We start from the raw sequence: 16,305 nt of genomic DNA, 5'->3' as shown, positions 1-16,305 counted from the left end.
AACAATCCCGCAGCCCCGGATACACGTAGAGCTGGTCTCATCGATAACCGTTACTACAACATAGTTTGGATACTGAACCCTAACCATGAAACCGGTGAATGCCCTCATGAAATCGAATTGAGATGAGTCATCTAAAAATCTATGTCATAATCAAATGTAATCGTAGCAACCAAATTACGGTTCCGGAACAAAAAATAAGAAGGAACATGGTCAAAATTGGCCTAAGTATAGGTACGTTGTGTACATTGTGACCTATTGGAACTATGAATCCAGAGGCAAAGTAAGGCATCCTTACTTAAAGTAGTCTATCAACGTCGCAAGTACCACCTTTCATCGTAATCGGTCCAGCCGTTTTATAGTGAAAACCTAACAAATACTGGAACTCGCATTTATAATAATGCAAAGATTTTAAAATAACAGCTGGAACAGACAAACTCCATCTACATCAAATAAACAATGTGTATAAAGTACGTTTAATACCTTATTACAATAAACAAAACGACCAACAAAGCCGTCTTACGCATATAACCGGCCCACTTAGACATACAGCATAATTAATTCCTTGTAAATAATTATGTATCATATACCTACATAGCGGTTAATGAGCTACAAAATTATTAGCTAGACATGGTCCGGCGCCCCCACCCGGATCCACTGGGAATTCCCAGTGTCTTTAGGTATGTAATGCGATATATTTGAGCGCAGTGCTCACATGCCTCAGGTAGGTACCGAGAAATGCATCAACGTCAATCATGTTCAAGTAAAACTTCAAAGAATCTAAGTTTTTGCTCACGTGCGGGGAATGTCGGCCGACTTAAGTGCATACACGCCCTTGTGATGACGTATTAAGTATATATTGGAAGCCGAAGTAAAAGGGAAAATATTTTCATCGATATTAGGATTCCAAATGCAATTTGCAAGAGGAGCTACTGTAGCTATAATTGCATGTTAGCTATATCTTGATTGCGCAGAACTGTAAACTTTTTTAATACACTATTTGCTTCCACGAGTACATCCGGATCTGCCTCGTTGGTCTAGCTGTCGCAAGTGCGGCTGCTGAGCACGAGGTCTCGGGTTCGATTCCCGAGTCGGGCCGAAATCGCTTTGTGGGTTTTAGAAGACTTTCACAAGGCAGCCCGGAGCCTGGAAACTGGTGATTGATACACCCGTGCATCGGAGAGCACGTAAATGTCGGTCCTGCGCCTGATCTCTCTCCGGTCGTGTCGGATTACCGTCCCATCGGGCTATGAGAGTGAAGGAATAGTGAGTGCACCTGTGTCTGCGCAAATGCTTGTGCACTATAATATGTCCTGCGTAGTTGGCTAATCTCCTTGCATGAGAACAGCCGCCGTAGCCGATAATCGGCTAGGAGGACATCATCATCACATCCGGATAAAAAGCAGCCTTTAACTTTCCTCAATATATGTGCTATCGTCCTATCCTAAACTGAAAGAATTTTTCATATTGGACTTGTGGTTCTTGAGATGAATGCGTTCAAGCAAACAAACGAAGAAACTCTTCGGCTTTAAGTGTAAGTAATAATAAAATAAGAACTAAGTATTTAAAGTTATACAATGTATGTTATTGTAGGTAAAGAATACATAAATCATAAATTAACATAAATGACTGTGTTATTATAAAATAAAACAGTAATGATGACAAAGATGTATTTTAAGATTCTGAAAATTGTGACTATAAATCTCCGGTGACTTATAATATTTCTGGGAACTATTACAAACGTTTCGTAATCGATATCATAATCCAAAATGAACTGGCAAACCACACCTATTTTTATAGGTAGGTAAAGCTTTCCTCATTTATATCCTTGTCTATAAATAGCATAGTTTTTTTTAAGTTTTATGTAAATACAAAATGAATCACTTATGAAATAAAAAATAAATCGCTAAGGCAATGTCCATGCCACTGTATGTATGTTCCCACTATGTTGGGGAACTCTTAGGATTATTTTTCCGACCCAAATATCGACCAATAGAATTGCACCATTCGACGTCACGTGGTACAACCTACATGGTATTATACTGAAAATTTTTTGAATATTTTCTCTGGTCGTTGCTACGTCAAACTGACAGGTTGTGGCCGACATTTGGGACGGAAAAATAATCTCCGACACACGAGCTTCATAATTATCTGGCATTTCCCTCAGGTTTCCTGCAAAAATAAAGTCGTCAAGTTTTTCAGGAAATCACTCGCGCGCTCGTTATTTTTTAACCTGAAAAACTTGACTCCTTCATTTGTTTGCAACGAACCTATCGGAAAATACCCGATAATTTTGAAGCTCTTGTGGTATTATAAGTGAATATTTTGAAGAATTGGTGACATGACTGAAAATTATTAAGGGTCCCATATGTAGTGGGGCTGAAATCATGGTCCCAATTAACTTCTCAGTTTTCTTAAGCTTCGCTTTCGCTCCTTCTGTTTCTTTAAACTTGAGGTGCTTGCATGAGTAAATCATAAATCAGGTAGGAACTAACCATAGCTTGTCTAGCTACCTAACAATTTCAAGAGCGTCTTACTGGTCTTACTTCTATCTTTATGTGTGTGTAATCCACTAATACCCATTTCCTTACGTCTTTGCGCGGGCTGTAACAGACAATATCTAAGTACAAATAGCTCATTACACCTCATAACTGGAATTAGGGATGTACGTCACCACACTTGTGACGTCATATCGTGCGTACCCTTAACACATGACTAACGACATCGGCACGAAACACGTATGAAACTATAACAATAGTTTGTAGACATTGTACTGACTAATGTTTGCGGAAAGAAATTGAATTGTCACTTCAGTAGTTCCAACACGTCGGGTTTGCTCGGTTTGCTGCTTAAAAACAGTGAGCAAAATTGATTTTTACTCACTTTTGAGAGAAAGCATAGCCATATTGGTTAATCAGTATGGCTAGGGTTAGCTTTGTCTCACTAGTAGACTCGAATAAAAACAAAAGACGTTAGTAATTTGTTGATTTGATTAATTAAACTGTTGGGCATTGTCTTTTGGTACAGGCAATTTTTATGTTAGGGAAGGACCTAAAAACAGCCTGTTTACGTACAGTCAACTTCAGGTCAGTGGTAACAGTTTTATAGGAAAATCGTACTTATTACTATTGAGTTAAGGTGCATGACAGTTACCACTGATGTGCGGTCTACCGTACATATGTGTATGAAAAGCTACACTGCATCAGTGGCATTTAAACTTAGTTCACAGTTACAGTAGGTACCTATGTAGGTACTATGCATATGCAAGAAATTACATCCGCATAAATAAATATATTACGTTATCGAAGATCCTTTTACGTTTACCTAACTACTCAGCTATATTTATTTTTAATATCTCGTCTAGCCGTAAGTTAAAACCCATGACAAGAATCCATATTTAATTGAGTTATACCTAAACGGGGTTTGATTAGCATAGATAACAGTAATATTTAGCTAACTACGTCAATAAAAACACAATGTCCATGGAAAGCCCCAAATGACTTGCAGACATGGAGAAGGGACCAATGGAGCGTTCACTGAGGCATTGGAAACCATTCGTGACATACCGTCAGCTGTAGAAAGATCCATTAAAATTAAAGACAAAGAAAGAGTTAAGCTTTAACTTGAATGGATCTTTCTGCAACTGACGGATAAAGTCTGCTCAGACCTCTCTTAACAATTTGCATCTGCCGGCGGGCTTTGATCGCAAAACGTTCGTAGAAAAAAATCTCGAGAGAAAAAATACACAAAATTGCACTTACACTTTTTGCTCAGCAAAACCCTAGAGCACTTGGTACCTCCATTAGCTCATTCTCAGTGTCAAAAGATCCGTCGAAGATAACAGCATAACGTCGATTCGTCGTGCCCTCGCTCTGCTTGTAATAATTAGCCGTGGTCCGCATCTGCATCCGTGTAGATGGAAAAAACTATCAGTTCTACGGTCGAGCGATACGACAGGTTTTTACGTTTTAATTAGAATTATGAAAGCTGACACAGAAACCTGGTAGATCCCCAAAAGATGGCGGGGGCCTTTGACTAGTGCGAAGGTGTTCTAGATTTAGATTGGAGTTGTACATATAATAGTAGACTAATTAGATTGGTTTTACTGCAACTGTGAGAAGTATCCATGTATATTTTAGAGCTCTCGGTGTTTCAGGATAACGCGATAACTCATCATACATTTCCGCAGAGCCGGCAGGAATCTCTCCGGTTATCCCCAAAGGCAAGACGAAAAAAAATGTTGAACTGATACAACGCACGTGTAAGTAGGTAGGTACTTATGGTCTAGTATAGAGCGCAGTACCAAAACATGAGATTAAGTTATCTGACGTTATTATTAGAATGAAGTTAACTCTCGGACCTTCACGTAACGATACGATAAGCAGGCATTTTCCAAACATGATGCAAATTATACGAAAACTGTCGTAAAACTTTATTTACACACGTAAGTGGGTTAAAATGGAATATTTTGGACGCCGTTGATAAAGCATGCAATGTCTATTATGTCTAATTATAGATAGGTAGTCGTAGATAGTCGGCGTTCCTCTCGTCTGATGTATAATGAGCGTGATTCACCGGCATCACAAATAGCCCGGCGTGATGGACGATCTGTATCAACAACATAATAATACATTAAGGTCTGTTATGTTTAAAATTAAACCGCAGACCTCGTGGTTTGCAAGACGTAGTCGGGAAAACTGCGTTTATGTTTTTCTTAGCGACCCAGGATACGAATAAGCCTTTGATATACCTGTTTGATTGAAGGAAATCGTAAAATGTAGGTAATCACATTAATAGAGAAATAAGGGTACCTATGCAAATTATACACTTATCTATTGGTCACACGGAGGTACAGTAACCTAAGTCACTTGTAGTGCCCCGGCTGTCATTTTTATATTTATTGAAGACGTTACGACGTTATCTGAAAGTTCTACAACCAAGTTTCATCAAAGGGTATTGGGTTGCCCGGCCCGGGTAACTGGGTTGAGGAGGTCAGATAGGCAGTCGCCATGTGAAACACTGGCTCTCATCAGCTGCATGCCACTAGACTGAAAGAAGCAGACTCCAAAGTATTTATGAAAAGACTAGCAATTGCTAAACTGCAAATTTTTACGGAAAACCAGTTCGATTTTATCATTTTGTTTTTCCTCGCATGGAATGTCTATGGCACGGAAGTCGGCATCATCATAAAAGTTCCGTAAATGTCAGTAGTGTGACAAGCGCCTTTCAAGTTGAGATTTACTAGGTTTATTGACCTACAATCTGGTGTGTGCGTCCGATTTGTAGGTCGTTTTGTGCGCAATTGGTTTTCAAAATAACGCAGATTCCTTGCTCTGTATGCGCGCTAGATATTACTGCTATTTAGATATACCTAACTGAAATTGCAAGTTTTCATCTAGATTCACTAAATAATAAAGCTGTTTGTCTGCTTGAACGTGCTAACCTCGAGAACTACTAGACCTACGGCCGAAGCTATAGTTTAACATAGGTCCACCGCCATTATACAAGGGACAAGTTTTTTCTAGGCCATGATTTTTTGATCTGCTTTGAAACCGCGAAAGCATTTCAACGTTTCCTTCTCCAAATGTGGTGATGGACGTTATGATTTATTCATAGTTACTGAACTCACTATGTGGGATGCAAGATGTGTATAAAAATCTTGATATTGTCCAAATGTCGTCGTATTTTGTGGTTTTCTGACGCAGATACATACACGATTCATAGGCACATCATAACCTACACAAACTGTCGCTGCGTTACCTACCAACTAAACTTGTATTAGGTACGTAATCTTCTCTCTGGGAGAGTGTTGCTTGTAACTTTCCAAAATAGTTCTGAATCAAGGGAGTTTGGTAGATATTCCTTCATGACGTCATTCACCTACTCTTCATTGGTCAGAGCGATTAACGCTCAATCCTTCTCTGTGTGAGAAGAGGCCTGTGCCCAGCAGTGGGACGATAAAAAGGCTGTAACTAACTGGTCAGAACACTCTTCGATGATAAGTAGCTAGGTCCTATATAGGTTTATTTTTTTTCGATATTAAAAAAAAATGAAGAGATGAAGTAAGTAGGTACTACAACATAACGCTCTTGACATCGATGCAATAAAACAATCTCTTGATCGAAAGCACGTCGACAATAAAATAAAAAAGTTTGCATTTAAAAAATTCCGATACCAAATTCTCTGAAATGTCTTATGTATTTTCCTCATGGCTACCTCGAAAACCTCGTGTGTTAAGTCCACAAAGATTTACTCACACCGGTTCTTAAATCCTGACATATATTGTCCTTGTAAGGTGATCAATCATTGTCTAGGCGCAAGTCTAGTGTGCTTGGTCCGCGATATATGCGCGCGCAGCTGACTCGCGATCGTCACGATACTTGCGTCACAGAGTCACAACGTGGTGACCGTTACGTCACTAACTTTATCTCAGTTTGTAGTGGATGCTGAAATGTAAATGATTATTTTCTTGATTTACCTAGAGTTTCTTAATATTATTACTACCTATTAATTAGGCACTAGGTAGATACCTAAGTACTTTCCTTTAATTTAATTAAGTAGGTATATTTTTTACTTTTAATTAATTGTAATTAAAAAAGTATTGTAAGTTAATAAATTGTATATCTTATCGCGTAGGCCCATCCTCATTCATATGATCATATCAATTAAAAGCTCCATTCCACAAGGTCGTTGTGATTTTTTATTAAACCTTCACTGCACCAACTAGCGCCATCTATTGAAACATCAAAGAACTATTCGTTGGTCTTGGGTTCGATTCCTAGTAATTCACAAAAATGAACTAACTTAGTTTACTGTTTTTTTTTCTCCCTTACGATTGGGAACATTATTGAATACTTAAAACGGAATTTATTTACGACCAGAAAGCAACTAATTGTTTTAAAGAAGTCTCTTGGTAAGATAATAACTTAAAAATAACTTTCCTTCCAATCGACAAGTAATTATTTCCTACTACCTAAACATAACGTGATACCTCTACATCCAGCGGAAGCAATTACCTCCATACTCCGAAGTACTCAAGTGTCTGCTTATTACTTAAACATTATGCTGACATAGTTACATAGGTAGTTACAAGTTTTAAACGTCTCGGAAAACCCCCATGTATTTATAACTGTGACTCAGGTCTCAGGTATCATCGCAAGGCCGCTATAAAGTATGAATTTTTTTAGAAATTAATCATAAAGGAGTTACCTAATATCTCGTCTTGCCGGTAATGCTTAATTTTATTGGGTTTTTCGTTTTGTTATACCTACGTCCTGGTTTATTGAATATATTAGATTCTGAATAGTTCAGATAGCAAAGAGGAAAAAGGGGGCAACAGAAATACCTACTTTTATCTAGTCGAGTGCAAGTGAGTTAAAACTTAATATAAATGAACAGGCAAATCGAGCCGCTTAATCCGGGACCAATAGGATTATTTCAGCTGCTATACCTAGCGGCCTATACAGCTTTAAGACAAGCAAGCAAGATAAGAAAAGAAGTTTAGGGCAAAAAAATCCTAATGCAAAACGATCATAACCATAATAATCTGCGTAAAGAATATTACACTAGCAGCTAAAGCGCCTTACGGTTTTGGTGCAATGTTGTTGAAGTGCAAAACTTTGCTATTTGATTTTCAAAGGATTTTAGTGCGGAACGCATGGTTAGAGTCGTGTACAGGATCAGCTGAATAGCTAATTGTTGAATTTAAATGGATTCGACTATCACTCTATCATTTTGTAGGTAGCCTTTTTTCTATTGCTTGTTGGTAGAATCACAGATTACTTAATAGTTACTTTGCTTCGGTACTTAATCGCGATGGACGAGTGGAATGGAATGGGTGCTAATTCTTTAAATATTACGTTTATATTACAAAATTGTTGAAAAATAATTTGGGGATTTTGAAAATATAAGCCCACAAAGGTATATTTTTTAAAGTCCATTTTTATTTTTAAAATCCGCTGGTACAAAATGTCATCAATTATTTTTTTAAGCTGGCAACCAAAATCGACATTGAGTGCTTGCTTACACGTCAAATGATTTGCTATTGCTGGTTTTTACGATAAAATGTTTTTTATTTATCGCTAAAAGTGATTGAATAAATAATTTGGAAGTGTAGATAATAAAAATAAAAACATTGGGAACAGTTGATGCGCACACACAATACAAAATCATTACTTAGAAGTAACAACTAATGCATTAAAATAGGCTAAGCTTATCAGAAAATGGGTAAGTGATTTAATTGTCATAAAAATGCATTTTAATCGTGTTTTATAGGTTTTTATGAGAGTTATTGAATTGGTGCATTTCAGGTGGTCTATTCAGTTACTTCAGAGGGTTGCTAGGGGCGCGAGAAATGAGGATTTTGATCCTCGGATTGGACGGCGCCGGGAAGACTACGATATTGTACAAACTGCAGGTCGGGGAGGTGGTGACCACGATACCTACCATCGGCTTTAACGTAGAACAAGTCACATATAAGAACTTAAAGTTCCAAGTGTGGGATCTTGGAGGACAGACCAGTATTAGGTGAGTGACATAGTAGAGGTTAGGTCTTGTTTAGTTACGGCAATTGTTCGTGTGTCATTTACACTAGAGAACAATAACTGTAATGAAACTAATTGTACTTCATATGTATAAATATGTATTCAATGTGTGTTGTTAATGTTTGCAGGCCTTACTGGCGATGTTATTACGGGAACACAGATGCAATAATATATGTAGTAGACTCAGCAGATAGAGATCGAATAGGAATATCTAAAGATGAATTGGTACACATGTTGAGGGTAAGTTACATTTCTTTAATTTTCTACTTTAGTGCCCATTCAGCAGTTCTTCAAACAATAACTTTGTTTGTCTTTAATCATTTGGTTTTAGTAAAAGTTTGCTCTCTCACAAGATATTAATGGGTGGCAATATTATGCAAACAAGCACACAGTTCTCATAAAATAGTGCAAATTACTTTTTTGGGAAGAAATTAAACTTGCTGCAAGCAGTGCGGTTTTAACTAACCAGCCACTCTGTACTTTGTGCAGCTTGACCAATATCTTTGCATTAGACATCTTAATTGAAATTTCCTGTTATCCAAAACAAATGAAAATCTTTGAATATAATAAATAATCTTTATGAGGCTGTTGCCTTATTAAAGAACAAGTTACAACAACTCAGTATTAACCTTCACTCATTTTATATTTTAATTGTTTATTGTTAATGAATCATGTATTAAGTGGCACTTGATTAGTACGGAATACTGTACATGTACATGATTGTATTACAAAACAACAATATTGGGAGGAGTACTTAGGAACTGATATCTTGTCACAAAACTATCAAAAATTGTAGATCCATTATTTCTATAACTTTTCAATAGTTATAGCCATATGAAACATACATAATTAACATAGCTATCGCTGTGGGTAGATTATGTTTTATGAACATATTTAGAAGAGGTATTTGTAAAACAAATGCACAGCTGTATTGTTATTTTAGTTACATATGGATCAACAATAACTTATACCGTGTGTAACAATGTTGTGGTAATTTTGTTGCATAGGAAGTTGTTGTAGTTATTCCTTATAACTCGTAAGTTTTTATCATTCCAATGCTTGTAACAATTTAATAATTCAAAAGTACATTAAATGATAACCATTATACATGATTTTTAATAGAGATAAAAATTGATTTGATCTTATCTTGATCTGATATGCTGTAAAAGTTATTTGTAGTGGAGTCATTTTCTGATAGTTCCTGACACAGGAAGTAAACAAATTATTTAGGTTGAAGGCCTCAGGGGCTGGAACATTGAGGTGGAGGTATTAGCCTAGCAAGCCACTGACATACAATTTGAACTATGACCATCATTAAATACTACTTTTAAATTAACCCCTCATATAACAGCCCTTACATCCAAACAACTAGGAGCAATCACATCAAAAATTGAATATGAGCTGACAAAGAACATCATCATTCCCCCGGATTTGAACTCCATTTTCAAGATTTTCATCTCTGACAAAACTCTCCAACTATTTCAGGAGGAAGAGCTAGCCAATGCAATACTAGTAGTCCTAGCAAACAAGCAGGACATGGCAGGATGCCTCACAGTGGCTGAGGTGCACCAAGCGTTGGGCCTGGACGCCCTCCGTGACCGTACCTTCCAGATCTTCAAGACTTCGGCCGTGCGCGGCGAGGGGCTGGATCAAGCGATGGACTGGCTCTCCAACGCGCTACAGGCTAGGAAATAACACCTGAAGGATGGTAAGTGTGATATTCACCACACAGCTTATTTGACCTTTTAACTTTGGGATTAGTTTCTAGATAAATCTGCATGTGGAGACTAGCTTTTTCTTATGTGTCTTATCACCTATTATATAACAACAGTCCAGTTACTAGGTTACATGTATAGGACTAGTCAAACACTGGTCAGCAAGTCTAGCAGACAAGAAATGTCTGGGGTCCACAACTTAACTTGTTTTATAAGATACAGAAATAGTGGGTATACAGCTAACAAAAAGGCTTTTTTTAATTATTTGAATATTCAATACTTGCTTAACGTTGTAACTTTATTCAGAAGTTTTTTTTCTGTTCCAGCTTGTAACTGAAGTGGCCACGTGATACAAGAGGGCTTGATGTGTGCGTGCGCGATGGACAGAATAAGATAGTCACATGTAACGCCATTAGTTTTAGCATTCTACGTCGTCGCCGATACAATACACACGCGTTTGGCTCCTAATATTGGAACTTATCAGCATTTTGTGACGCATTCCAGCTGATTGTAGCAAGTATTATCTTATTTACTTCGGTAATTTGAAAATTGTATGTGGCAACACACAATTGTCTGTCATTGGGACAAACCTCAAAGTCTAATGTATTCTATTTTTGGTTGATGGCAAGCGATTTGTAAACCTCGAAAGTCAAAATCATTTAAGGTAAACGGCCGTTGGCCATAATTTTTAGTTAGCAACAATTTTCTGTTAGCAATATTGAAAGTTAATTAATATTTCTTTAGCTCAATAATTTTATTGCTCTGGCAACAAATCCGAAAACAGAAAAATTCATACTTACATAAATAAACTGGGCACACTGTATGTTCATACGAGAATTGAAGCACAACCTGCATTTATTGAATGCTTAGTTGTAATGGCGTGTGACAAGATGTAGCTTATTGTACGGTGTTTAGCTTGAAGATATTGTCGAATGCGTACTACTGCCCAAACGTTTCATAGAAAATTATAACAAAGTTTTTCAAGGGCGCGGTCCCATTGCGATCTTACGTGACAGTTAGTAACTGCGACCAACGTCGTTGAAAACCGACTGAAAGCTGGAATATAAAGAACTGTTAAATAGTTCCCGATGGGACGCGCCCTTGAATTCCAAAAAGTTGTCGATAAGTGGACACCAGTCCTACTTTATTCCATGAATGTCGAAAATCAATGCAAGTACCTAACGCTTATAGAGGCGACGGCGAATTTTATGTAAAAACAAATTGATTTGTAGCGGGTCGTGCGTGCGGCGACGGGTGTACCTATACATAAGTTATTATTAATTAATTACTATTAATTATTATATATTTTGTATCAGTGACGTTCACCAAGCTATAATTTATATTACTATGCGGTAAGAGAGAAAGATTGTTCCAAATACAATATCATGTATTATTATTTGATGCGTTTTATTTTATACGTAGATATTAGGCAGTTGTCCTACCAACGACGAGAAAACTACTAACTATCGGCTATTTCTTCGCTCAAGAAACGTACAATAGATATACTTTCCAAGTGAACAAAAGAGATGCATATACAAATAGTTGATCGCTGACTATTCACACTGCCGGCGAGCACTCGCTTCACTAGTTTGTCGCTGAGCGACAAAAGCTATGAAAGATAACACTCGCCAAGCGTTTACAACTCACGCCGAGAGAGCAACCAGTGGTCATTTCTCTACAGTGCGTATCTAGCGAGCGAGTGATGCGAGTAATCGCCCGCCTCACTCGCACACTCGCTTATAGCCGAGCTACACAAATATCGGAACTCGCTAACTCGTTTCTAGTCAAGTGCCTTAGGTTCAGTTTTTTATTTAAACTCTCAATTCTCTTTTTGAAGCAACCCCTGCGACCAGCACTGCAGGTTTGGCTCTAGCAAACGAATGGTCAGCCGGGTTGAGAAATAAGAAATAAAAGAACGACTTGCAATATTTTATTCTATGCCTTGTAAGCATTTTCTGAGCATTTCTTGGGCTTTCTTAATGCATTCCTCCTCTCTTTTCTGGCATTCCTCCTCTCTTTTCTGGCGTTCCTCCTCTCTTTTCTGGGATTCCTCCTCTCTTTCTTTCCGAAGTCGTTGCTCCTCCTTTTCTTCCTCTATGGTGGGCCATCGCCGTTTCTTGGGGTCAATTTTGACGCATTCTTCTTCGCATTCCTCATATTCCAGTTCGGTGGTAATGATTTTTTCTGGACATTTTTTGGAGGACTTGTCATCCGAAGGTTTACTGGCCAGGTAAAAAATAGATAGGCCTAGACTCGCTACTAGCCCGCCTATGACAAGCAGGCATTTTACGTCTGGTTGGTCTGCAACAAGCGTTATTACTGATTTATAGCCAATCCTACCACTATTACTATTTAATAGCTTACCATTAGGTATTTGCAAACAACTGGCTGCCTAAGATTATATCATTGAAGCCGAGTTTAGTCGTTACCTACTTTTGTGTCTGTCTGTCTTCTTTCAAACACACCGTTGATGGAAAATATGAGGTTGCTCTCATCTATACTAATATTATAAAGATGAAAACTTTGTTTGTTTGGTTGTAATGAATAGGCTCAAAAACTACTGGACCGTTTTAAAAAATTCTTTTACCATTCGAAAGCTACATTATCCACGAGTAACATAAGCTATATTTTATCCCGGTACGGGCAGTAGTTACCACGGGACGCGGGTTAAACCGCGGGAAAACGGCTAGTAATTTATAATCTACTAAGAAGTGGCTGGCTGTACGTTGTTATCTGATATAAACTAAACTCTTCCAACTTTTGACCTGTTTACTTTTGCACCAAATGGTTTATCCAGTACCCTCTCCCAAGTTGCATGTGATAAGCAATTCAATAAAACTATGTAACATTACTCAAAGAACCCAAAGGTACATTTACTGTAAAAATGTTCTTTACAAAGAAACTTAATGCTGCTAAAGACGTTTACCTACATGCTTACATTAAGGGTAAAGCTACTAATTTCACAATGTCGTTGACTATAATGACACTTGAACTAAGTTTCATTTCGGAAACGGAGAAAGCTAAGGAGGCTCAAGTTATGCCGATTGAATTTGATGTCGCTCAGACAATTGTGGTAGTAGTGAGACTAAGCGCTCTCTTCTTCTAGATCACAATCTTCCTTGTTATCACTATTTTCTGGTAGACAGAAAAATTTGCTAAAACTCTTGATGCTCTTGCTCTTTTCCTCAAGTTTCTTGCGTTCTTCTTGTTCCGCCAATAGTTTCTCTTGTTCTTCTTGAAGTTGTCTATTTAGTTCCTGCTCTTCCTCCTTCGTCAAAAACCTTCGCCTTTTGAGACTTATTTTAGGGCACACGTTGCTCCTCCTGTAGCAGATCTTGCGGGGTCGAGGAGTTACCTCTATTACAGTTGGCACCTCGGGCACTTCGGATTTTTGTGCCTTTTGTGTGTGAAAGTAGATGACTGCCAGGATGCCGGCCCCTATGAGTGCCCCGGCGATGAGAGGCACGAGGCTTATCTCTCCGTCGGACCTGTCGGACCTGCCAGCTCCGCTGGACCGGCCCGGCCCGCCTCCCCTGCCCGCCCCGCCGGGCCTGCCTGAAATTGTCACTAACATCAGCCTCTCAATTTGATTTTTCACCAACATTCAAAGGATCCTTCGAAATGCAGCATGGAACAAATTTTTCGAGTACGACAAGAAGTAAGTAGGAAGCCCAGGTGCCTCAGTAGTCATATTCTCCTTATTCGCAGATGCGGTAGTGTTAGGTTTGTTTGATCAGATGCATGCACGAAACTTAAAAGTAATATGATATGTGATGACATCTACTTAACAAATGTTAGAATTATTGCGAATGTGAGGGAAAACGGCTTAGAACAGTGTTCTGCAACTTGGTAGAGGGCAATCGCTAAAGATTGGGATGGTTCCTATGTACCTACATAGTAATTTTTAAAATAAGTTTCTTAAATTGATGCGAGAACTCGTTACTCACCACTCATATTATACTAGACCTAGTATTGTTGTGAATTTTGCACTGTGAGATCATAACATAGAGATTTGTATAGCAGTAGCTACTGCTACTGGGAAGTCTGTTATTTTATTGCAGCATTAAGTTTCATGCGGGCCATGATGATGCTTTCGTTATTCACTGATTTAGACGTTTGGTAATTTTTTAAATGCCAGAATAAAACATAGAATTTGGATTGTCATTTAATTTTACAAAGAGGTTGCAGGCGATAGCATGAGTACGTAAAGCAAGATTGACGGTTTCGTAAGCATCTACCTTACTACAGATTTCGCCATGCACGCGAGATTGCCCCGCATGCGGGAATAGTCATTTTCGTACATTGTTGTAATACGGTGAATAATGCAGGCGTGGTGTTTCGAACGAAATGAAATCACCAATAACTTTACAAACACCCATAATTAGCTTAGATTCCAAATCCACGGCTAACTAAATTACTGTGTGCAGAGGCTCGTGATATATTACAGAATCAAGTCTAAAACAACCTATTTTTTTCGTCACGTCTCTATGTTTACCTGACATCAAGAAGTCTTGCAGCTGCCTGGATCCTAGTGGAAGTCCACGAGGTGCTCCTCTGCAGCTACCAGGTCGGCGGCGGTGGAATGGCCAGTCTTCAGCAATGCACTTTTAATTGGCACGAAACCTGAAAGTTGTGTGTGAACTCCATTTCAAGAATGATGAAGGAACCACACCACGAGGAAAAATATTGTGTGGGGATGTCTTGTTATTTAGGTAGAAACACTAAAATAGATTCCGTTATTTTCAAAGAGGATCCATTCCCTATATTTTCCACAGTCACACTTCTAGGATTTTGTTCAGATAGTAAAGAACAATGTCAGACGTCCATAGTAACTTAGGCTCAAAAAAAAAACATACCGGCCGAATTGAGAACCTCCTCCTCCTTTTTGGTAAGTCGGTTAATAAAAATATTTCATGTACCTACAGTGAAAATTCTTTCAGTTTTTTGTGTAGTTTTATGTCAGAAGCTTTTCTATGTTTTCCACTTTTGCATTGAACTTCTCAAAACCAAATTATTCCAAATTATTAAAACAAAAAACCTGAACTCGATAAACAAAATAATTACCTACTTATTAAAATGTTTTTTTTTTTGAAAAGTTCTAGTTAACAATTAAATATTTTATAAGAAGTTAGTATTTTATATTTAAATTGTTATAGTAAAGAACTTTGTGTCCGTGAGAATTTAGTTTTAAAAGTTGATTGGGTGGGCCGAAACCTGACATTGTTCTTTAGTGTCCTTTTCTTTGACTAAAAGGTAATGCACTTTTTTCATGTAAGAGTTATACGTACGTATTGCTTTTTCCATTAGAAGGTAGGCAGAAATCCAAATAGTGAAGATAAATATGGCGTACACTGAGATCGCTTGAATCAGATAGAGTAGCATGATTAAATAGTTGTTTGTCCTGTGAGCTTGTCGACTGAAATCAGATATTGTCTACATAACAAGAGTCCTTATTGATATTTGCTATTGTCTGGCTTACTTTTCACAAAATTAGCTACCCGTCTCGATAGGAACTGATAGGAAATGCTTTATATTATTAATTTAGCAAAGGAACACCAAACTTCTATCTACAAAAATGTAAATGCTTTCTCAAAAGAGAGTGAAAGACGAGTTTTAAGTTCTAACTAACCTCTTAGTTGTTTGACTCTATCATTCCTTTCAAGATATTCTCAACAACAGTGCTTTTAGAAACTTAGTATCTTATTTTTAATGATAAATGTACTGGAACATGGTGTTTCGCCAAGTTTATGATACGGCGAAAGTAAAAACATATACAGAGGCACGTCAGAATTTAAATGACAGCCATCAGTGTATTCCAGAGATATCTTGGTTGATTCGGAAGCGGTTACCTACCCACTAACTAATGTAACTTTATGTTTCCGTTTACTATAATCCTTGAATACCACAAATATTCTTCACTAGATATTAATTTAAATGACAGCCATCAGTGTATTCCAGAGATATCTTGGTTGATTCGGAAGCGGTTACCTACCCACTAACTAATGTAACTTTATGTTTCCGTTTACTATAATCCTTGAATACCACAAATA

The 16,305-nt window shown here is 37.8% G+C and overlaps 2 protein-coding genes and 1 long non-coding RNA gene across 3 annotated transcripts; 1 reads left to right on the top strand and 2 right to left on the bottom strand.

The window, feature by feature from the left end:
* Window positions 1-7,993: 7,993 nt before the first annotated feature.
* Window positions 7,994-10,712, top strand: LOC110375189 (ADP-ribosylation factor-like protein 1). Its single transcript, XM_021333216.3, has 5 exons — window positions 7,994-8,223; window positions 8,307-8,523; window positions 8,669-8,780; window positions 10,026-10,248; window positions 10,582-10,712. The coding sequence occupies exons 1-4, from the start codon at window positions 8,220-8,222 to the stop codon at window positions 10,233-10,235; spliced, it is 543 nt and encodes a 180-aa protein (XP_021188891.1). The 5' UTR covers window positions 7,994-8,219; the 3' UTR covers window positions 10,236-10,248; window positions 10,582-10,712.
* A 2,386-nt stretch (window positions 10,713-13,098) lies between these two features.
* LOC110375197 (uncharacterized) lies at window positions 13,099-14,341 on the bottom strand. Its single transcript, XM_021333227.3, has 2 exons — window positions 14,203-14,341; window positions 13,099-13,810 (listed from the first exon to the last, which is right to left on the bottom strand). Exons 1-2 carry the CDS (start codon window positions 14,207-14,209, stop codon window positions 13,341-13,343), a joined length of 477 nt encoding a protein of 158 aa, XP_021188902.3. The 5' UTR covers window positions 14,210-14,341; the 3' UTR covers window positions 13,099-13,340.
* Window positions 14,342-14,756: 415 nt separating this feature from the next.
* LOC135117373 (uncharacterized) lies at window positions 14,757-16,029 on the bottom strand. The gene is made up of 3 exons (XR_010276858.1): window positions 15,885-16,029; window positions 15,544-15,671; window positions 14,757-14,878 (listed from the first exon to the last, which is right to left on the bottom strand). It is a non-coding gene; the product is annotated as an uncharacterized LOC135117373 (long non-coding RNA).
* Between the last annotated feature and the right edge of the window lie 276 nt (window positions 16,030-16,305).

The sequence above is a fragment of the Helicoverpa armigera genome, chromosome 10, assembly GCF_030705265.1.
Source record: "Helicoverpa armigera isolate CAAS_96S chromosome 10, ASM3070526v1, whole genome shotgun sequence".
NCBI classification, from domain to species: Eukaryota; Metazoa; Arthropoda; class Insecta; order Lepidoptera; family Noctuidae; genus Helicoverpa; species Helicoverpa armigera.
The sequence above is the reverse complement of the archived record's forward strand: the minus strand, read 5'-3'. Positions and strand labels throughout refer to the sequence as shown.